The sequence below is a fragment of the Metopolophium dirhodum genome, unplaced genomic scaffold (genome assembly GCF_019925205.1).
Source record: "Metopolophium dirhodum isolate CAU unplaced genomic scaffold, ASM1992520v1 scaffold1, whole genome shotgun sequence".
Classification (NCBI taxonomy): Eukaryota; Metazoa; Arthropoda; class Insecta; order Hemiptera; family Aphididae; genus Metopolophium; species Metopolophium dirhodum.
In genome coordinates this window covers 2,295,349-2,321,071 of record NW_026869896.1, presented here as the reverse complement: position 1 = coordinate 2,321,071, position 25,723 = coordinate 2,295,349, and the positions used below count along the sequence as shown (strand labels likewise).

The window sequence follows — 25,723 nt, the reverse complement described above, 5'->3', positions numbered from 1 at the left end:
AGTCTTGGGTTACATCATTTCAAATTTATAAAAAAACATAAAATGTTGATGAATAAGATTTCAGACAATTGCAAATACATTTATCCACTATAAATTAACTAGATGTTCAGAAAACTAGAATTTAGAACTCAATATTAACGCTTATATGAACCTTTTTTAGTCTTGGGTTACATCATTTCAAATTTATAAAAAACATAATAAGTTGATGAAGAAGACTTTAGTCAATTGCAAATACATTTATCCACTATAAATTAACTAGATGTTCAGAAAACTAGAATTTAGAACTCAATTATTATGTTAATATTAACATTTTTCATTATTAGGGAAAATCATTTCAAATTAAAAAAACCTTAAATCTTTGTTGAATAAGACTTCAGACAATTGCAAATACATTTATCCATTATACATAAACAACATGATCAGAAAACTAGAATTTAGAACTCAATATTAACGCTTATATGAACATTTTTTAGTTTTGGGTTACATAATTTTAAATTTATAAAAAACATAATAAGTTGATGAATGATACTTTAGTCAATTGCAAATACATTAGTCAACTATAGATATCTAGTTGTACGCAAAACTAGAATTTAGAAGTCAATAAATACTTTGATATTAACATTTCCATTTTTGGTGTACATCATTTCAAATTAAAAAAAACATCAGACAATTGCAAACACATTTATCCACTATACATTATCTAGATGATCAGAAAAACTAGAATTTAGAACTCAATTATTACGTAAATATTAACATTATTCATTGTTGGGGTACATCATTTCAAATTAAAAAAAAATATTATTTATCGACGATTAAGACTTCAGACAATTGCAAATACATTTATCTACTATAAATTAACTAGATGTTCAGAAAACTAGAATTTAGAACTCAATATTAACGCTTATATGAACATTTTTTAGTCTTGGGTTACATAATTTCAAATTTATAAAAAACATAATAAGTTGATGAATGAGACTTTAGTTAATTGCAAATACATTAGTCACCTATAGATAGATTAGTTGTACGCAAAACTAGAATTAAGAACTCAATAAATACTTTGATATTAACATTTCCATTGTTGGTGTACATCATTTCAAATTAAAAAAAAACATAATTTGTTGACGAATAAGACTTCAGACAATCTCAAATACATTAGTCACCTATGGATAGATTAGTTGAAACCTAAAACTAGAATTTAAAAATCAATAATTAATATATAAATAAATAATAATAATACATAAATTGTTGTTGAATAAGACTTTAGTCAACTGCAAATACATTAGTCAGCTATAGATAGATTAGTTGAACCATAACTAGAATTTAAAACTCAATAATTACGCTTATATTAATATTTTTCATTGTTGGGGTACATCATTTCAAATTAAAAAAAAACATAATTTGTTGACGAATAAGACTTCAGACAATTGTAGATACATTAGTCACCTATATATAGATTAGTTGAACCCAAAACTAGAATTTAAAACTCAATAATTACGCTTATATTAATATTTTTCATTGTTGGGGTACATCATTTCAAATTAAAAAAAACATAATTTGTTGACGAATAAGACTTCAGACAATTGTAGATATATTAGTCACCTATATGTAGATTAGTTGAACCCAAAACTAAAATTTAAAAATCAATAATTACGTTAATATTAACGTTATTCATTGTTGGGGGTACATAATTTCAAATTAAAAAAAAGCATAATATGTTGATGAATAAGACTTCAGACAATTGAAAATACATTTATCCACTATACATTAACTAGATGATCAGAAAAATAGATTTTAGAAGTCAATGAATACTTTGATATTAACATTTCCATTGTTGGTGTACATAATTTCAAATTAAAAAAAAAACATAATATCTTGACGAATAAGACTTCAGACAATTGCAAATACATTTATGCACTATACATTAACTAGATGATGTGCGAACTAGAATTTAAAACTCAATAATTCCGCTTATATTAATATTTTTCATTGTTGCGGTACATCATTTCAAATTAAAAAAAAACATAATTTGTTGACGAATAAGACTTCAGACAATTGCAAATACATTTATCCACTATACATTAACTAGATGATGTGCGAACTAGAATTTAAAACTCAATAATTTCCCTTATATTTATATTTTTCATTGTTGAGGTACATCATTTCAAATTAAAAAAAAACATAATTTGTTGACGAATAAGACTTCAGACAATTGTAGATACATTAGTCACCTATAGATAGATTAGTTGAACCCAAAACTAGAAATTAAAAATCAATAATTACGTTCATATTAACATTATTCAATGTTGGGGGTACATCATTTCAAATTAAAAAAAAAACATAATATGTTGATGAATAAGACTTCAGACAATTGCAAATACATTTATCCACTATACATTAACTAGATGATCTGCAGACTAGAATTTAAAACTCAATAATTACGCTTATATTAATATTTTTCATTGATGGAGTAAATCATTTCAAATAAAAAAAACACATAAGTTGTTTGTTGAATAAGACTTCAGACAATTGCAAATACATTTATCCGCTATAAATTAACTAGATGATCAGAAAACTAGAATTTAGAAGTCAATAATTACGGAGATATTAACATTTTCATTGTTGGGGTACATCATTTTCAAATTTATAAAAAACCTAATTTGTTGACGAATAAGACTTCAGACAATCGTGACGCGGTACGCAGCGGCCACCAGTACAAAGTACAGGTACCGCAGCGACCAGTCTACACTTTTCGTCAACCGCCACTACGGGCTACAGCGCGACAACGCCAACTCCCCCACCACGCCACAAAGGCACAAGGTGGGACGGGAAGGCGAGTCGCGTAGAACGAGTACCGGCCGTCGTAGACCTACCACTAGCAACGTAACCCACGTCGTGAGCACAGCCACACGACCACAAGGAGAGAGATCTATATTTTCATATAGCCCGCCGTCATTTTGTGTTCTTTTTTTTTTATATCTTTCTTTGCTACATATATTTATATATATGTCTACGTACACCCGGTACGGGGAAAAATAAACCCAACCATCGACACCCGAAATTGTGTTTGTTTTTTTTACGCTCGAGTGTGCCACCCAACATACCACACCAACGACCGGCTCTCCGCGGACCACCTACCACAACCGTCGTAGCCGCGTCAAATTGGCTCCCCGCAGAGGAATCATCGCCTCAAGACAGCGTAAAGGTAAGAGTTTTTTCACGCTGACACATACCTCGGTAGATTGCTTATATTAAGTTAATATTAAGACGTTTAGCCAGGAGTGTGTTTGCCGGTTAGCTAGGATTCCCAGTGAACATTACGTAAGAATTATTTCTAGCACGTAACAGGGAATCCCGCGCAGCCGTGCATAACCGTGATACGGATTGGGAAGTAGTTATATAACAACCGCCACCCCTCCGCAACGCCTACCTTTCGTCCCGCGACATTACCGTCGATAACAGCACAGCGCGCAGGCCAAAACCGGTTTCAGCCGCTGCAGCCGTCAACTGCCGCCGCCGAGTACGTCGACCCAGTTCTGCTATTCTGGGAACGCAACGGCGGCACCGTCAACAGCTGACCTACTAACGTAATCGCTGATAAACTTCCGTAAACAGCGCACAAAATTTACGTCAAAAAAAAAAAAAAAAAAGTCTCTAAACCACGTACACACACCAAACACAAGCTACCTCACCGACCAACTGCTTAACGACAGCATTTGTAATTAAATCATACATAATGACTGGTAAAACGTTACAACAGTTATCGTCGGTGGAGCTGCGTAGCGAGTGCTCGGCCCGCGGACTCAGTGTGTCCGGGTCGAAGTCGGATGTGTATGTCAGGCTAGAGGAGCACCTTAGGGAAATCGGACTAGTTCCCGAGAACGTGAGGTTTGAACCAGTGCAGGCCCCAATCACAGGATTAGGGGACGGTACTGGACAACAACCACACGTTCGATCAACGCTGCTAAGCACGGACGTCAGTCAGATTTTCGGACCATCGGCTAGGGGTATCTCGACAAGCCACACGGCAAGTCAAGGACCAACGGACGATCGGCCAGAGGACTGCGACAACCAGCTGAACATGCAACAGGGCCAGTCCGCACACCCATTAGATACCGACATTTTCAAAACCGCAGCGGAACAACTGCAAAAGTTAAAACTGGCGTTGCCACAAACGAACGACACAACGTCGTTCGAGGCACGCCTAATGGCGCTCGAGGCAAGCATGACGCGGTTCTTTACGGAATCGCGCACGACCGCCACGCAGCAGCCACACGACTTTGCAATCCCGCGGTACACCAACCACCCGTCACCCGTACACATAACAACTCGCCCACACGATAGTTACCAGTCGGGTAGGTCGTATGAGCGCAACGAAGGCGGCGCTCAGCCGAGCGCCAGCCACACTACCCGCCACGAACAACCGACCGTTCTTCACGCGCGACGGTCAACACGACTATACGGGTCACACCACACACGCGTCATATGAAGCACGCGTACAAGAACGTTCGGTACTAATACCGTACGAGGACTTGCGTACAGCAAGAGCCTCGTTACCCGAGTTCACAGGAACTAGGGCCGAGGACCCCGTACGGTTTATAGACAATACCGAGTCGATTTTGACGCAAGCGCGTATACACCCATCGGGTTGGTGCAGGGCGGTCGAGCCGCAATTAAAAGGAACGGCGAGTACATGGTACAATTCTATCAGGGCACTCGACCTATCCTGGACAGAATTTAGGGAGGAATTTTATGAAAATTTCAATAACGCCGAAATTCAGTCTCGATTGCGCGCCGACATCGTGTCAACACGTCAAACGCCCAGACAGTCGTTAACGGAATTTGTGCTGATTAAAAACCAGCTGGCGCGCCGCGTAAATACCGGCCTATCCGAATCGGAGTTGGTAGGTATTATCGCCGGACTAACGCGTGACACTTTCCGTACACACATACGTCTACACCGACCATTGACGTTCAGCGAGCTGCGACGCATCGCAGGCGTTTTGGACCCGGTAACGGACAACACCAACCCGCCCCCACAACAATGGGCCCCTAAAACGGAAAAAGTGGTGGAAACCCCACAAACAGCCCCCCCCGGTCAAAAAAAAAATTTTTTGCAAAAAAAACTGATAATACACCACCGGGGCCGTGCAGATATTGTGGGGAGCTCCATTGGAACAGTAAGTGTCCAAAACAGACCGACCACGTCGGGAAACGGCGGGGGAGTCGACGAGGACTAGTCCCCCTCATCGACTCATCACCACCCCCTCACTCATCACCACCCACTCTCGGTAGTACACACGGAAAAAATAAGCGTAATCGAAAAGCGCGTAGTTCGGTAATTCAACACACAGAACAACCAACTACGAACATTTTTTCCGTCCAATCACCACTCGGCACCCGTTCACAGACCCCCAACCTACACCACCCCACCATTGAACACACTCACCTCACCGGTGACACGTGTGTTCAACAACAACCGGCTTATGGGGCAGCCACAGGTGTAGGGACAAAGGCAACAGAGACACGGGTGTTCACCCACACAGGTGACGGGGACACAAGCACACACACCGCGCTTATCCCCGCATTAGGTCAGTCTGCGCACGTAAGGCAACAGGCGAGCAACGAGGCAACCGATGTTGACAGTATGGTCATGGCGGTTAACACCACCGACCAGACAGTCTCCATCGCGGTTCAGAACCAGTTGTCCCGCTCGACCAATTGCAATACGACTAATAACGGTACGCGAACATGCCAAGACAAAATTCCGACCCCCGCGGTCGAACTCGAATTTCCGTCAGGCTTCGTAACAGCCCTATTAGATTCGCAGGCACAAAAATCATACGTAAACCCGACAGTAGCCCGTAAATACGGCAAAACACCCACCCACGGACCAACAAACACAGTCCGGATGGCGGACGGTCGCACTGCAACAACCAGTGGCACCTCCACATTCGAAGCTAGGATAGGTACACTCGATATAAAATTCGAAGCGACCATCCTAGACAATTTGTATTGCGACGCGTTACTAGGACACGACTTTCTTGTTAACAACGAAGTCTCTTGGGATTACGCCGCGTGCACAATTCACATGGGTAAGCAAATTCGTACGTCGACATGTTGGAAAGGGAAATCTCAACCACCCGCCACTCGTCCCGACCTGTCACAATTAGAATTCGGAAACGACCCCGAAACACGCGCGAAACTAACCAAGATTTTAAATAAATACGCGGTAGTATTCAGCGAAAAAGTAGGACGTACCAAATTAATTGAACACGAAATTCTGCTAAAAGACCCGTCCCCAATCGCGCTCAAACCATACCCATATCCGCAGCAGAAACAAACTGCTATCGACGATATGGTACGCGATATGGAACTCCAGGGGCTCGTAGAACCAAGCACCTCACCATGGGCCGCACCAGTAGTAATGGCAAAGAAAAAAGACGGAACTTTTCGTCTCTGTGTCGACTACAGGAGGCTTAACGACGTTACGGAATCCGACGCGTACCCTATGCCAGATCTCAACAAAATGATTAGGCAAATGCGGGGCGCGAAAATATTCAGCATTTTTGACCTGAAGTCGGGGTACTGGCAAGTGCCGCTACACGAAAATGCACGAAAATATACGGCATTCCGAACACGTAGAGGTCTATATCAGTTCAGAGTCCTCCCCTTCGGTCTAAAGAATAGTCCAATGACTTTCGTGAGACTCATGAACGAGGTCATGAGGGGGGTACCAGGATGATTTCGTACAAGTTTACCTGGATGATATTGTAGTATTTTCAAGGGACGAGTACGAACACCAGGCCCACTTAGACAAGGTTCTCGAGCGGCTCAAGAGGTTTGGACTAACGTGCAACACAAAAAAATGTAAAATCGGCCTACGCGAAATTTCATTTTTAGGGCACATCGTAGACTCGGAGGGCATACAAAAACAACCGGAAAAATTGGTATGCATTGACAATTTTCCGGTTCCCAAAAAGGTTAGGGACGTACGTAAATTTTTGGGCGTGTGCAACTGGTACAACCAGTTCGTAGATAATTACGCGGATACCATAGCACCTCTCACTAACTTATTAAAACAGGGAGTACGGTGGAAATGGACAGAGGTGGAACAACGCGCGTTCGAAACAATAAAAAACGCGCTAGTCACATCACCAAAATTGTCGCCACCCGATTATAGCAAACCGTTTTGTCTGCAAACAGATGCAAGCGAAATAGGAGCCGGTGCGGTACTCTTCCAACGGGGTGACAGACCGGAGGAAAGACGCATAGTGTCCTACGCAAGCAAAAAGTTTAGCGAAACACAAACAAGGTACGCCGCGGTCGAACGCGAGTGCCTAGCGATAATCTGGGCGACAGACAAATTCCGTCCATACCTAGAAACCCGACGTTTCGAACTCCTCACCGACAACTCGGCACTAACATGGTTACACAGGGCTAAAGACAAAAATTCAAAATTAACACGTTGGTCACTACAACTAGCTAATTTGGATTTTAGTACGGTACACGTCCCGGGAATACAAAACGAAGCACCAGATTTGTTATCTCGTGACCCGGCACCGGGCACACCTGTAGACGAAGATCGACTTGAGGAAAAATTGGTAGGGGCGCCCACAGCGCCGACAACCAGTGTTGACCTCGAATCCGACCGAATATTTTCAATGTTCGATAACCACGTTAGTGACGACACACCACTCACCGCGACGACTCTCGAAAAATGGCAGTCCGAAGACGCCACAATCCGCGAAGTAGTCGCCGGTCACAGGTGGGACGGGCCAGCGCGGAACACTAGGAGCACAAAATCGGGAACAAACGCATACGTTTTTTCCGAAGGTCTCTTACGCGTAAACGTAGGCACCCACACACCCGTCGTGATACCAAAAACCAAAGCACAACATGCAATTTGGAGGTGTCACGATCACGTCCTATCCAACCACCCGGGCTGGAAAGAGACGTACCGGGCGGTTCGACAACGGTACTATTGGAAAGGTCAAAAAAACGACGTCAGGTTATATGTCGGTGCGTGCCACGTATGTGCGTGCACGAAACCACTAAACTCACGTCCAAACGACCCAATGCAACCAAGAACCCCCCGTGAACCATGGGAAGTTATCAGTGTCGATCTCATGGGCCCATACCCACGTTCTGGTAAGGGAAAATCGTACATACTGGTAGCAACCGACTGTTTTAGTAGGTGGACCGAGGCTTACCCCTTAGGAACAGCAACCTCTAAAACAATAATCGAAACGTTAGAACGCGAGTTCTTTTCGCGTTTCGGTTACCCCCGCGTGTGTCTCAGTGATAACGGCCCACAGTTTGTGTCAAACGAAATGATGAACGCGCTAGAACGCTGGGGGGCACAGGGTTGGACGACCCCAATCTACCACCCGAGGGCCAACCCAGTCGAACGCCGTAATCAAGATTTAAAAAAAGGGTTACGCGCACAACTAGTAACGGGCAAACATAAATCTTGGGACACGAAACTACCCTCAATCCTATTTTCGATACGGAACAGGTGTAACGAACAGACATGCTACCCACCCGCGGTCCTTGTCCTCGGCAGAGAGTGCAAGAGACCCGGAGACTGGGCGCTGTCTAAAGCGGCGCCGGTACACATCAAAAAAATACAGGAAGAGAGGGTAGAGCGGGAGAAACGTATTTTAGGCAAAAAGGTAGTGGTAAAACCAAGCACGAACACCGGCACACCGGTGAAGTTCGGCAAGGGCGACGTAGTCTACTACAAAGCACACCACTTATCTAAGGCACACAAAGATTTTCACGCCGGTTTCGCACCAAAGTGGTGGGGACCGGTAAGACTGGCGAAACAGGTCGGGAAAGGAGTCTTCCAAACCGACCAACAACCACCGCGGAAAATACATGTGTCATGCTTAAAACGGGCACCGATAGGCCAACATTAAATAAACAATTGTCTGTAATAATAATCATTTACAGACAACATGACCGGCCAACAGCAGGAGAAGTGGCAGCAGGTGGCCGAGTTAATCCAACGGCTGGGGCTGGTATCCGGTGGCCAGGATGAGCCGCGAACAGCCGCCCAGGTCGCGAGGATGACTACCCGCCAACTCCTGCAGGATCCAGTGCGGGCGGCCATCTACAACCGGGGCTGGGCGGACCGTACGATGGACATCCAGCGGAGGTTGCGGCCACACCGACCACCATCAACATCAACACCCGGCAGCCGCACACCGTCCCTGACAAGGCCACCACCCCCAGCAACGACACCTGCCCCCGTAACACCTGCGGAGCCGGCACCGGTACCCAGGCAAACGGGGGTACTCCCCGGCCCAACGGGAAAGGTGAGGACGGAGGCGCAGCAGGCACGGAACCGCCGGAAATTCCAGCAGCTAAAGGAAAAGAGGAAAGCCAGGGAAAGCGAGGCAAGCCAACAACGTCGGCTTGCCAAGCAACCCGCGCCAACCTCAGACCCGGAAGCAGCCGGCACGCCTCCGGCCAACCCAACACCGATGGAGGTGGACAAACCGGCATCCAAGGACGGCAAGTCCGAGGAGCCGGGACAGCCCACCAGCCAGGAGTCACCAGACCAATCAGAGGCCACGGTGGACATAACCGAGGCAGATTGGCTGGTGGCGTTCGAGGGGATGCCGGAGTTAGACGACACACACTCGTTCTACACTCCGGTAGGGTCCCCTTAAACACCCCCAGTAACACACACGGGCGCGGGCAAGTCTACCTCAAGCGAAAGCCAGAGGTAGTACAAGCCACCCCCTCCCCTAATAGCACACAGACACCGGTACAAGTGTACCCCGTGTGACGGTTTGGCGGGGGAGTATGACGCGGTACGCAGCGGCCACCAGTACAAAGTACAGGTACCGCAGCGACCAGTCTACACTTTTCGTCAACCGCCACTACGGGCTACAGCGCGACAACGCCAACTCCCCCACCACGCCACAAAGGCACAAGGTGGGACGGGAAGGCGAGTCGCGTAGAACGAGTACCGGCCGTCGTAGACCTACCACTAGCAACGTAACCCACGTCGTGAGCACAGCCACACGACCACAAGGAGAGAGATCTATATTTTCATATAGCCCGCCGTCATTTTGTGTTCTTTTTTTTTTATATCTTTCTTTGCTACATATATTTATATATATGTCTACGTACACCCGGTACGGGGAAAAATAAACCCAACCATCGACACCCGAAATTGTGTTTGTTTTTTTTACGCTCGAGTGTGCCACCCAACATACCACACCAACGACCGGCTCTCCGCGGACCACCTACCACAACCGTCGTAGCCGCGTCAATCGCAAATACATTTATCCACTATACATAAACTACATGATCAGAAAACTAGAATTTAGAAGTCAATAATTACGGAGATATTAACATTTTCATTGTTGGTGTACATCATTTCAAGTTAAAAAAAAACATAATTTGTTGACGAATAAGACTTCAGACAATCTCAAATACATTAGTCACCTATGGATAGATTAGTTGAAACCTAAAACTAGAATTTAAAAATCAATAATTAATATATAAATAAATAATAATAATACATAAATTGTTGTTGAATAAGAGTTTAGTCAACTGCAAATACATTAGTCAGCTATAGATAGATTAGTTGAACCCATAACTAGAATTTAAAACTCAATAATTACGCTTATATTAATATTTTTCATTGTTGGGGTACATCATTTCAAATTAAAAACAAACATAATTTGTTGACGAATAAGACTTCAGACAATTGTAGATACATTAGTCACCTATATATAGATTAGTTGAACCCAAAACTAGAATTTAAAACTCAATAATTACGGAGATATTAACATTTTCATTGTTGGGGTACATCATTTCAAATTTATAAAAAACCTAATTTGTTGACGAATAAGACTTCAGACAATTGCAAATACATTTATCCACTATACATAAACTACATGATCAGAAAACTAGAATTTAGAACTCAATAAATACTTTGATATTAACATTTCCATTGTTGGTGTACATCATTTCAAATTAAAAAAAAACATAATTTGTTTACGAATAAGACTTTAGAGAGTCTCAAATACATTAGTCACCTATAGATAGATTAGTTGAACCCAAAACTAGAATTAAGAAATCAATAATTACGTTCATATTAACGTTATTCATTGTTGGGGTACATCATTTCAAATTAAAAAAAAACATAATATCTTGACGAATAAGACTTCAGACAATTGCAAATACATTTATGCACTATACATTAACTAGATGATGTGCGAACTAGAATTTAAAACTCAATAATTCCGCTTATATTAATATTTTTCATTGTTGCGGTACATCATTTCAAATTAAAAAAAAACATAATTTGTTGACGAATAAGACTTCAGACAATTGCAAATACATTTATCCACTATACATTAACTAGATGATGTGCGAACTAGAATTTAAAACTCAATAATTTCCCTTATATTTATATTTTTCATTGTTGAGGTACATCATTTCAAATTAAAAAAAAACATAATTTGTTGACGAATAAGACTTCAGACAATTGTAGATACATTAGTCACCTATAGATAGATTAGTTGAACCCAAAACTAGAAATTAAAAATCAATAATTACGTTCATATTAACATTATTCAATGTTGGGGTACATCATTTCAAATTAAAAAAAAAACATAATATGTTGATGAATAAGACTTCAGACAATTGCAAATACATTTATCCACTATACATAAACTACATGATCAGAAAACTAGAATTTAGAACTCAATATTAAGGCTTATATGAACATTTTTTAGTCTTGGGTTACATCATTTCAAATTTATAAAAAAACATAAAATGTTGATGAATAAGATTTCAGACAATTGCAAATACATTTATCCACTATAAATTAACTAGATGTTCAGAAAACTAGAATTTAGAACTCAATATTAACGCTTATATGAACCTTTTTTAGTCTTGGGTTACATCATTTCAAATTTATAAAAAACATAATAAGTTGATGAAGAAGACTTTAGTCAATTGCAAATACATTTATCCACTATAAATTAACTAGATGTTCAGAAAACTAGAATTTAGAACTCAATTATTATGTTAATATTAACATTTTTCATTATTAGGGAAAATCATTTCAAATTAAAAAAACCTTAAATCTTTGTTGAATAAGACTTCAGACAATTGCAAATACATTTATCCATTATACATAAACAACATGATCAGAAAACTAGAATTTAGAACTCAATATTAACGCTTATATGAACATTTTTTAGTTTTGGGTTACATAATTTTAAATTTATAAAAAACATAATAAGTTGATGAATGAGACTTTAGTCAATTGCAAATACATTAGTCAACTATAGATATCTAGTTGTACGCAAAACTAGAATTTAGAAGTCAATAAATACTTTGATATTAACATTTCCATTTTTGGTGTACATCATTTCAAATTAAAAAAAACATCAGACAATTGCAAACACATTTATCCACTATACATTATCTAGATGATCAGAAAAAACTAGAATTTAGAACTCAATTATTACGTAAATATTAACATTATTCATTGTTGGGGTACATCATTTCAAATTAAAAAAAAATATTATTTATCGACGATTAAGACTTCAGACAATTGCAAAACATTTATCTACTATAAATTAACTAGATGTTCAGAAAACTAGAATTTAGAACTCAATATTAACGCTTATATGAACATTTTTTAGTCTTGGGTTACATAATTTCAAATTTATAAAAAACATAATAAGTTGATGAATGAGACTTTAGTTAATTGCAAATACATTAGTCACCTATAGATAGATTAGTTGTACGCAAAACTAGAATTAAGAACTCAATAAATACTTTGATATTAACATTTCCATTGTTGGTGTACATCATTTCAAATTAAAAAAAAACATAATTTGTTGACGAATAAGACTTCAGACAATCTCAAATACATTAGTCACCTATGGATAGATTAGTTGAAACCTAAAACTAGAATTTAAAAATCAATAATTAATATATAAATAAATAATAATAATACATAAATTGTTGTTGAATAAGACTTCAGACAATTGTAGATACATTAGTCACCTATATATAGATTAGTTGAACCCAAAACTAGAATTTAAAACTCAATAATTACGCTTATATTAATATTTTTCATTGTTGGGGTACATCATTTCAAATTAAAAAAAAACATAATTTGTTGACGAATAAGACTTCAGACAATTGTAGATATATTAGTCACCTATATGTAGATTAGTTGAACCCAAAACTAAAATTTAAAAATCAATGATTACGTTAATATTAACGTTATTCATTGTTGGGGTACATCATTTCAAATTAAAAAAAAGCATAATATGTTGATGAATAAGACTTCAGACAATTGAAAATACATTTATCCACTATACATTAACTAGATGATCAGAAAAATAGAATTTAGAAGTCAATGAATACTTTGATATTAACATTTCCATTGTTGGTGTACATCATTTCAAATTAAAAAAAAACATAATATCTTGACGAATAAGACTTCAGACAATTGCAAATACATTTATGCACTATACATTAACTAGATGATGTGCGAACTAGAATTTAAAACTCAATAATTTCCCTTATATTTATATTTTTCATTGTTGAGGTACATCATTTCAAATTAAAAAAAAAACATAATTTGTTGACGAATAAGACTTCAGACAATTGTAGATACATTAGTCACCTATAGATAGATTAGTTGAACCCAAAACTAGAAATTAAAAATCAATAATTACGTTCATATTAACATTATTCAATGTTGGGGTACATCATTTCAAATTAAAAAAAAAACATAATATGTTGATGAATAAGACTTCAGACAATTGCAAATACATTTATCCACTATACATTAACTAGATGATCTGCAGACTAGAATTTAAAACTCAATAATTACGCTTATATTAATATTTTTCATTGATGGAGTAAATCATTTCAAATAAAAAAAACACATAAGTTGTTTGTTGAATAAGACTTCAGACAATTGCAAATACATTTATCCACTATAAATTAACTAGATCATCAGAAAACTAGAATTTAGAAGCCAATAATTACGGAGATATTAACATTTTCATTGTTTGGGGACATCATTTCAAATTTATAAAAAAACATAAAATGTTGATGAATAAGATTTCAGACAATTGCAAATACATTTATCCACTATAAATTAACTAGATGTTCAGAAAACTAGAATTTAGAACTCAATATTAACGCTTATATGAACCTTTTTTAGTCTTGGGTTACATCATTTCAAATTTATAAAAAACATAATAAGTTGATGAAGAAGACTTTAGTCAATTGCAAATACATTTATCCACTATAAATTAACTAGATGTTCAGAAAACTAGAATTTAGAACTCAATTATTATGTTAATATTAACATTTTTCATTATTAGGGAAAATCATTTCAAATTAAAAAAACCTTAAATCTTTGTTGAATAAGACTTCAGACAATTGCAAATACATTTATCCATTATACATAAACAACATGATCAGAAAACTAGAATTTAGAACTCAATATTAACGCTTATATGAACATTTTTTAGTTTTGGGTTACATAATTTTAAATTTATAAAAAACATAATAAGTTGATGAATGAGACTTTAGTCAATTGCAAATACATTAGTCAACTATAGATATCTAGTTGTACGCAAAACTAGAATTTAGAAGTCAATAAATACTTTGATATTAACATTTCCATTTTTGGTGTACATCATTTCAAATTAAAAAAAACATCAGACAATTGCAAACACATTTATCCACTATACATTATCTAGATGATCAGAAAAACTAGAATTTAGAACTCAATTATTACGTAAATATTAACATTATTCATTGTTGGGGTACATCATTTCAAATTAAAAAAAAATATTATTTATCGACGATTAAGACTTCAGACAATTGCAATTACATTTATCTACTATAAATTAACTAGATGTTCAGAAAACTAGAATTTAGAACTCAATATTAACGCTTATATGAACATTTTTTAGTCTTGGGTTACATAATTTCAAATTTATAAAAAACATAATAAGTTGATGAATGAGACTTTAGTTAATTGCAAATACATTAGTCACCTATAGATAGATTAGTTGTACGCAAAACTAGAATTAAGAACTCAATAAATACTTTGATATTAACATTTCCATTGTTGGTGTACATCATTTCAAATTAAAAAAAAACATAATTTGTTGATGAATAAGACTTCAGACAATTGCAAATACATTTATCCACTATACATTAACTAGATGATCTGCAGACTAGAATTTAAAACTCAATAATTACGCTTATATTAATATTTTTCATTGATGGAGTAAATCATTTCAAATAAAAAAAACACATAAGTTGTTTGTTGAATAAGACTTCAGACAATTGCAAATACATTTATCCACTATAAATTAACTAGATCATCAGAAAACTAGAATTTAGAAGTCAATAATTACGGAGATATTAACATTTTCATTGTTGGGGGACATCATTTCAAATTTATAAAAAACCTAATTTGTTGACGAATAAGACTTCAGACAATCGCAAATACATTTATCCACTATACATAAACTACATGATCAGAAAACTAGAATTTAGAACTCAATATTAAGGCTTATATGAACATTTTTTAGTCTTGGGTTACATCATTTCAAATTTATAAAAAAAACATAAAATGTTGATGAATAAGATTTCAGACAATTGCAAATACATTTATCCACTATAAATTAACTAGATGTTCAGAAAACTAGAATTTAGAACTCAATATTAACGCTTATATGAACCTTTTTTAGTCTTGGGTTACATCATTTCAAATTTATAAAAAACATATTAAGTTGATGAAGAAGACTTTAGTCAATTGCAAATACATTTATCCACTATAAATTAACTAGGTGTTCAGAAAACTAGAATTTAGAACTCAATTATTATGTTAATATTAACATTTTTCATTATTAGGGAAAATCATTTCAAATTAAAAAAACCTTAAATCTTTGTTGAATAAGACTTCAGACAATTGCAAATACATTTATCCACTATACATTAACTAGATGATCAGAAAAATAGAATTTAGAAGTCAATGAATACTTTGATATTAACATTTCCATTGTTGGTGTACATCATTTCAAATTAAAAAAAAACATAATATCTTGACGAATAAGACTTCAGACAATTGCAAATACATTTATGCACTATACATTAACTAGATGATGTGCGAACTAGAATTTAAAACTCAATAATTCCGCTTATATTAATATTTTTCATTGTTGCGGTACATCATTTCAAATTAAAAAAAAACATAATTTGTTGACGAATAAGACTTCAGACAATTGCAAATACATTTATCCACTATACATTAACTAGATGATGTGCGAACTAGAATTTAAAACTCAATAATTTCCCTTATATTTATATTTTTCATTGTTGAGGTACATCATTTCAAATTAAAAAAAAACATAATTTGTTGACGAATAAGACTTCAGACAATTGTAGATACATTAGTCACCTATAGATAGATTAGTTGAACCCAAAACTAGAAATTAAAAATCAATAATTACGTTCATATTAACATTATTCAATGTTGGGGTACATCATTTCAAATTAAAAAAAAAACATAATATGTTGATGAATAAGACTTCAGACAATTGCAAATACATTTATCCACTATACATTAACTAGATGATCTGCAGACTAGAATTTAATACTCAATAATTACGCTTATATTAATATTTTTCATTGATGGAGTAAATCATATCAAATAAAAAAAACACATAAGTTGTTTGTTGAATAAGACTTCAGACAATTGCAAATACATTTATTCACTATAAATTAACTAGATGATCAGAAAACTAGAATTTAGAAGTCAATAATTACGGAGATATTAACATTTTCATTGTTGGGGTACATCATTTCAAATTTATAAAACACCTAATTTGTTGACGAATAAGACTTCAGACAATCGCAAATACATTTATCCACTATACATAAACTACATGATCAGAAAACTAGAATTTAGAACTCAATAAATACTTTGATATTAACATTTCCATTGTTGGTGTACATCATTTCAAATTAAAAAAAAACATAATTTGTTTACGAATAAGACTTCAGACAATTGTAGATATATTAGTCACCTATATATAGATTAGTTGAACCCAAAACTAGAATTTAAAACTCAATAATTACGCTTATATTAATATTTTTCATTGTTGGGGTACATCATTTCAAATTAAAAAAAAACATAATTTGTTGACGAATAAGACTTCAGACAATTGTAGATATATTAGTCACCTATATGTAGATTAGTTGAACCCAAAACTAAAATTTAAAAATCAATGATTACGTTAATATTAACGTTATTCATTGTTGGGGTACATCATTTCAAATTAAAAAAAAGCATAATATGTTGATGAATAAGACTTCAGACAATTGAAAATACATTTATCCACTATACATTAACTAGATGATCAGAAAAATAGAATTTAGAAGTCAATGAATACTTTGATATTAACATTTCCATTGTTGGTGTACATCATTTCAAATTAAAAAAAAACATAATATCTTGACGAATAAGACTTCAGACAATTGCAAATACATTTATGCACTATACATTAACTAGATGATGTGCGAACTAGAATTTAAAACTCAATAATTCCGCTTATATTAATATTTTTCATTGTTGCGGTACATCATTTCAAATTAAAAAAAAACATAATTTGTTGACGAATAAGACTTCAGACAATTGCAAATACATTTATCCACTATACATTAACTAGATGATGTGCGAACTAGAATTTAAAACTCAATAATTTCCCTTATTTTTATATTTTTCATTGTTGAGGTACATCATTTCAAATTAAAAAAAAACATAATTTGTTGACGAATAAGACTTCAGACAATTGTAGATACATTAGTCACCTATAGATAGATTAGTTGAACCCAAAACTAGAAATTAAAAATCAATAATTACGTTCATATTAACATTATTCAATGTTGGGGTACATCATTTCAAATTAAAAAAAAAACATAATATGTTGATGAATAAGACTTCAGACAATTGCAAATACATTTATCCACTATACATTAACTAGATGATCTGCAGACTAGAATTTAAAACTCAATAATTACGCTTATATTAATATTTTTCATTGATGGAGTAAATCATTTCAAATAAAAAAAACACATAAGTTGTTTGTTGAATAAGACTTCAGACAATTGCAAATACATTTATCCACTATAAATTAACTAGATCATCAGAAAACTAGAATTTAGAAGCCAATAATTACGGAGATATAAACATTTTCATTGTTGGGGGACATCATTTCAAATTTATAAAAAACCTAATTTGTTGACGAATAAGACTTCAGACAATCGCAAATACATTTATCCACTATACATAAACTACATGATCAGAAAACTAGAATTTAGAACTCAATATTAAGGCTTATATGAACATTTTTTAGTCTTGGGTTACATCATTTCAAATTTATAAAAAAACATAAAATGTTGATGAATAAGATTTCAGACAATTGCAAATACATTTATCCACTATAAATTAACTAGATGTTCAGAAAACTAGAATTTAGAACTCAATATTAACGCTTATATGAACCTTTTTTAGTCTTGGGTTACATCATTTCAAATTTATAAAAAACATAATAAGTTGATGAAGAAGACTTTAGTCAATTGCAAATACATTTATCCACTATAAATTAACTAGATGTTCAGAAAACTAGAATTTAGAACTCAATTATTATGTTAATATTAACATTTTTCATTATTAGGGAAAATCATTTCAAATTAAAAAACCTTAAATCTTTGTTGAATAAGACTTCAGACAATTGCAAATACATTTATCCATTATACATAAACAACATGATCAGAAAACTAGAATTTAGAACTCAATATTAACGCTTATATGAACATTTTTTAGTTTTGGGTTACATAATTTTAAATTTATAAAAAACATAATAAGTTGATGAATGAGACTTTAGTCAATTGCAAATACATTAGTCAACTATAGATATCTAGTTGTACGCAAAACTAGAATTTAGAAGTCAATAAATACTTTGATATTAACATTTCCATTTTTGGTGTACATCATTTCAAATTAAAAAAAACATCAGACAATTGCAAACACATTTATCCACTATACATTATCTAGATGATCAGAAAAACTAGAATTTAGAACTCAATTATTACGTAAATATTAACATTATTCATTGTTGGGGTACATCATTTCAAATTAAAAAAAAATATTATTTATCGACGATTAAGACTTCAGACAATTGCAAATACATTTATCTACTATAAATTAACTAGATGTTCAGAAAACTAGAATTTAGAACTCAATATTAACGCTTATATGAACATTTTTTAGTCTTGGGTTACATAATTTCAAATTTATAAAAAACATAATAAGTTGATGAATGAGACTTTAGTTAATTGCAAATACATTAGTCACCTATAGATAGATTAGTTGTACGCAAAACTAGAATTAAGAACTCAATAAATACTTTGATATTAACATTTCCATTGTTGGTGTACATCATTTCAAATTAAAAAAAAACATAATTTGTTGACGAATAAGACTTCAGACAATCTCAAATACATTAGTCACCTATGGATAGATTAGTTGAAACCTAAAACTAGAATTTAAAAATCAATAATTAATATATAAATAAATAATAATAATACATAAATTGTTGTTGAATAAGACTTTAGTCAACTGCAAATACATTAGTCAGCTATAGATAGATTAGTTGAACCCATAACTAGAATTTAAAACTCAATAATTACGCTTATATTAATATTTTTCATTGTTGGGGTACATCATTTCAAATTAAAAAAAAACATAATTTGTTGACGAATAAGACTTCAGACAATTGTAGATACATTAGTCACCTATATATAGATTAGTTGAACCCAAAACTAGAATTTAAAACTCAATAATTACGCTTATATTAATATTTTTCATTGTTGGGGTACATCATTTCAAATTAAAAAAAAGCATAATATGTTGATGAATAAGACTTCAGACAATTGAAAATACATTTATCCACTATACATTAACTAGATGATCAGAAAAATAGAATTTAGAAGTCAATGAATACTTTGATATTAACATTTCCATTGTTGGTGTACATCATTTCAAATTAAAAAAAAACATAATATCTTGACGAATAAGACTTCAGACAATTGCAAATACATTTATGCACTATACATTAACTAGATGATGTGCGAACTAGAATTTAAAACTCAATAATTCCGCTTATATTAATATTTTTCATTGTTGCGGTACATCATTTCAAATTAAAAAAAAACATAATTTGTTGACGAATAAGACTTCAGACAATTGCAAATACATTTATCCACTATACATTAACTAGATGATGTGCGAACTAGAATTTAAAACTCAATAATTTCCCTTATATTTATATTTTTTATTGTTGAGGTACATCATTTCAAATTAAAAAAAAACATAATTTGTTGACGAATAAGACTTCAGACAATTGTAGATACATTAGTCACCTATAGATAGATTAGTTGAACCCAAAACTAGAAATTAAAAATCAATAATTACGTTCATATTAACATTATTCAATGTTGGGGTACATCATTTCAAATTAAAAAAAAAACATAATATGTTGATGAATAAGACTTCAGACAATTGCAAATACATTTATCCACTATACATTAACTAGATGATCTGCAGACTAGAATTTAAAACTCAATAATTACGCTTATATTAATATTTTTCATTGATGGAGTAAATCATTTCAAATAAAAAAAACACATAAGTTGTTTGTTGAATAAGACTTCAGACAATTGCAAATACATTTATCCACTATAAATTAACTAGATCATCAGAAAACTAGAATTTAGAAGTCAATAATTACGGAGATATTTGTTACGTATTTTATATATAAGATAGGCGAAGGTACACACACGAGCATTGACAAAGTACGACTGCTTTATTTATCATTACGCACGACGGCGGACACACATAATAATCACATAATGTTGTATATATATATATTTATCGTTACAGATAACATATCGGAGTATCGGACACACCGTACAATGTACATACATAACATCTTTCCCTTCTATATAATTTTAGTACAATAAATTAACTTATACAAAATTCATACAATTTAGAAAATAATAATAATGATTTAACATTTACAATTTTACACAATACATAATAAATATAACTTAAAAATTTAAATAGATAACAATATATTTTTTTTTTTTTTTTTTTTTTTTTTTTTTTTTTTATTATTATTCAAGTTCCCTTGGATGTACCTCATCATTTAAATAACTCTTTTTCAATTTGTTTACATGCATTAATCTGATTTTATCACCAACCCGGACTAAATAACTGCACGTTCCCAACATTTTCATTATACGTCCAGTTAACCATTTCTGCCCTTTTGAATTATTTCGAACAAGAACTTTATCATTTATTTCGTACTTAGTAACATTAATATTTTTATTCTTTTCTACAATATTTGGTGGTTTTAATATGGACAAATGATTTTTTGGTTTAAAATTATATATTAAATCTGACGGACTACAACCTGTGCTTGTTGTTGGTGTGTTACGATATGATACTAAAATATTATTAATTTTTGATTGTATTCTTTTTACATCTCTCTCTACACACAAACTCTTTATTAATAATTTTTTTTATCGTTTGCACTCCTCGCTCTGCCAACCCATTAGACTCTGGATTGTATGGCGGCGAATGTACTAGTTTTATACAATTTTTCTCACAATATGCTTTAAATTCATTTGCGCCAAAAGGTGGACCATTATCGGTTACCATTATCTCTGGGGAACCAAAACGACAAAAACAATTTTCTAAAACTTCGATTACTTTTGAAGCCGTTGTACTTCCCATTGCAAAACACTCAATCCATTTGCTAAAACTGTCAACAATGATTAATAATTTAACTTGATTTATTTCTAGAAAATCGATGTGTATTCTTTTCCAAGAATCTGATGGATTTTCCCACGGAATATACACTTTCTCACTAACATTCTTATCGTTTTGATTACATTGGCATTCCGTACACGTCTTAATAAACTTATCTATATCAATATCGATATTAGGCCACCATACATACGACCTTGCGAGCATTTTCGAACGAACAATACCCGGATGGTTTTTATGTAATAACATTAATACGTCTTCTCTTAATGACTTTGGAATTACTACGCGATTACCTAATATCAAACAGTCATTTACTAACGATAATTCTTCCCGTCTTTTATAATATTGTTGGCAATCTGATTTTAACGACTTTACCCCCGGCCAACCTTCTTTCGTATACTGACTTATTTCTTTTAATACTTCGTCTGTACTCGTTTTTTTGCTCACTTCCTTATACGTTAAAGGTAAATTTTCTAATAATAAAATTGAACAAGCATTTTCCCCAGTATTACTACTTTGAGGTAATCTTGATAACGCGTCTGCGTTACTTATGTCTACCCCCTTCCTATGTTGAATCTCGTACTGATAACTAGACAATATAACTGCCCATCTTTGTAATCTAGATGAAGCTACAACAGGTATATTCTTTGACGGATTAAAAATTGATTTTAACGGCAAATGATCAGTTACTAAAATAAATTTGCGTGCAAACAAGTATTTATGGAATTTTTTTACTGCGAAGATTATTGCTAACCCTTCACGCTCAATTTGTGCATAATTTTTTTCTGCCGCTGATAAGGTGCTAGACGCGAATAAAATTGGCTTCTCCTCCCCATCTATCAAATGACTAAGAACTGCACCGACACCATAGCTAGAACTGTCACACGTAACTACTAGAGGTAAATCTGGATTATACGTGACTAATAATTGACTTTTTATTAATACCTGTTTTATATTTTCAAACGCTGATCGACATTCGTCAGACCAATTCCAAGGTATTTTATTTTTTGTTAAATTGTACAAGGGAGCTAATATAGATGACGACATTGGAATAAAACGTTGATAATAGTTTATGAGACCGAGAAATGATTTTAATTGTACTACATCATTAGGGCACGGTGCGTTTCTTATCGCATCCATTTTATTTCCATCGGGATGTACGCCTTGACAATCTATTTTATGACCTAGAAATTGTACACTTGAACAATAAAACTGACATTTCTCAAAATTTACTTTAACTCTATACTCATTTAAACGTTCTAACACCGCATTAACATTTTCTTCACACTCTGACCTTGACGAGCCGCAGATTATTATGTCATCTAAATATACTTGTACTTTAGAAACACCTCGTAAAATATTTTCCATGACTGACTGAAATATACTTGGCGCTGACGCTACCCCATAACATAAACGATTAAAACAGTACAACCCTTTATGAGTATTAATTGTAAGAAACTTACGACTTTCAGGTGCAACCTGTAATTGTAAATACGCTTCTGCTAAATCCAAAACAGTGAATACACTTCCCCCGGATAACTCATTAAACACATCATCGACTCTTGGTAATGGGTGTTGTTCAATTTGTAATTTTGGATTTAAGGTAGTTTTTAAATCTACACATATTCTAATTTTATTATTTTTTTTTGGTACTACTACAATAGGCGATGCCCAGTCACTAATTGAAACCTTACTTATAACTCCTTCAACTTCTAATCTATTTAACTCAATTTCTACAGCAGACTTTAGTGCATATGGTACTTGATATGCTCTATGGAAAACTGGTACGCTATTTTCTTTTAAAGATAAATTGACCTCATGGTCTTTTATATAATCAGCTGGTTTATCATTTAATTTAACCACCCCGGGAAACTTGAGTTTAATATTGTTAATTACATCTATTTCACTTAAAACGCAATTATTATTTACAGAATTCATAATATTTTTCCCGATTTTGCAATCTACATTACTACTTATACAATTTAGACACATATTCGATCTCCAGTTTGAATATAACTTATCTAACCAAGATCGACCTACTAAAACTTTTTTTACAGAGTTTTCCGTTATAATTAAATATAGTTTAATATTTTTTTGATTTGACATCTCGACATTTACAAGTGTTTGACCTAAAACCTTGACTGGTTCACAATTTACAGAACTTAATTGAATATGTTTTTTTTCTAATTTACATGAATTATTAAAATACATATTAAAATATTTAATCGGCATAACTGAAACCGACGCTCCACTATCTACTTCAAACGGAATAAGCTTATTATTAACTTTGATTTTAATCACAAGTGGATTTCCCCCACTATTCTGAGACACATTATTTACTAAATCAATAGACTCTAAATTATTTTTAATTTTTGTCTTACACATTTTCGACGTATGACCTTTTAATTTACATGAAAAACATTCCCACTCTCTGGCTGGACACGTACGGACATCGTGCTTCCTTCCACATCTATAGCATTGACCAAACTTAAGACTTCGTGAACTTTGACTGCCGTGCTGAATTGACTGACCATTTTTTTGACCAGGTTTTGACGACTTCCCAGACCACGGTTTTCCACCAGAATTTCCGTTCCACTTGAGTTCCGACTTCGATGACGAATGTGTTTGACGAGACACATTTTTCCCATTATTGATAAAATTTACTTGTGATTTATTGTTCATTTGTTGTGTTTGATTACAAACCAACTCCGAATCCAAAGCAATTTTACATGCTTCTTCAAACGTTAGGGACTCTATACCAAGTAATTTTCGTTGACACGATTCATCACTTATCCCTACAATAAGCCGATCTCGCAGTGCATCGTTTAAAAACGAACCAAATACACAAAAACTTGATAATTTTTTTAATGCTGTTATGTACTCCCGAGTTGACTCACCCTGGTTCTGTGTACGTTGGTTAAAAATAAATCTTTCACTCACTACAAGACGACGTGGTGAATATATTTCTTCCAATTTGGACACTAACTCGTCGTATGACTTTAATTGTGGTTCCTCCGGCAAACAAGCATCTTTTAATTGACTATATGCTTCCGAACCAATGTATGCGATTAAATAGGACTTTTTATCAGCCTCTTTAACTTTTAAAACGGTCAACTGCGCGTTTAATCGATCTAAATAATTACTGAATGATTCCGAACCCGGTATGTATTGCGAAATATTCGACATTATAATCACAACAAGAAAATTAAATAATATTTTCACCGAATTTTCATCTTCGTCGCCAAATGTTACGTATTTTATATATAAGATAGGCGAAGGTACACACACGAGCATTGACAAAGTACGACTGCTTTATTTATCATTACGCACGACGGCGGACACACATAATAATCACATAATGTTGTATATATATATATTTATCGTTACAGATAACATATCGGAGTATCGGACACACCGTACAATGTACATACATAACAATATTAACATTTTCATTGTTGGGGGACATCATTTCAAATTTATAAAAAACCTAATTTGTTGACGAATAAGACTTCAGACAATCGCAAATACATTTATCCACTATACATAAACTACATGATCAGAAAACTAGAATTTAGAACTCAATATTAAGGCTTATATGAACATTTTTTAGTCTTGGGTTACATCATTTCAAATTTATAAAAAAACATAAAATGTTGATGAATAAGATTTCAGACAATTGCAAATACATTTATCCACTATAAATTAACTAGATGTTCAGAAAACTAGAATTTAGAACTCAATATTAACGCTTATATGAACCTTTTTTAGTCTTGGGTTACATCATTTCAAATTTATAAAAAACATAATAAGTTGATGAAG

At 34.0% G+C, this 25,723-nt stretch overlaps 2 protein-coding genes across 2 annotated transcripts; one reads left to right on the top strand and one right to left on the bottom strand.

The window, feature by feature from the left end:
* The first annotated feature begins 3,032 nt into the window (after positions 1-3,032).
* LOC132953203 (proteoglycan 4-like) lies at positions 3,033-9,674 on the top strand. Its single transcript, XM_061025726.1, has 2 exons — positions 3,033-3,202; positions 8,953-9,674. The coding sequence occupies exon 2, from the start codon at positions 8,958-8,960 to the stop codon at positions 9,672-9,674; it is 717 nt and encodes a 238-aa protein (XP_060881709.1). The 5' UTR covers positions 3,033-3,202; positions 8,953-8,957.
* An 11,552-nt stretch (positions 9,675-21,226) lies between these two features.
* LOC132953279 (uncharacterized protein K02A2.6-like) lies at positions 21,227-25,331 on the bottom strand. Its single transcript, XM_061025799.1, has one exon. It carries the CDS (start codon positions 25,196-25,198, stop codon positions 21,593-21,595), a length of 3,606 nt encoding a protein of 1,201 aa, XP_060881782.1. The 5' UTR covers positions 25,199-25,331; the 3' UTR covers positions 21,227-21,592.
* Between the last annotated feature and the right edge of the window lie 392 nt (positions 25,332-25,723).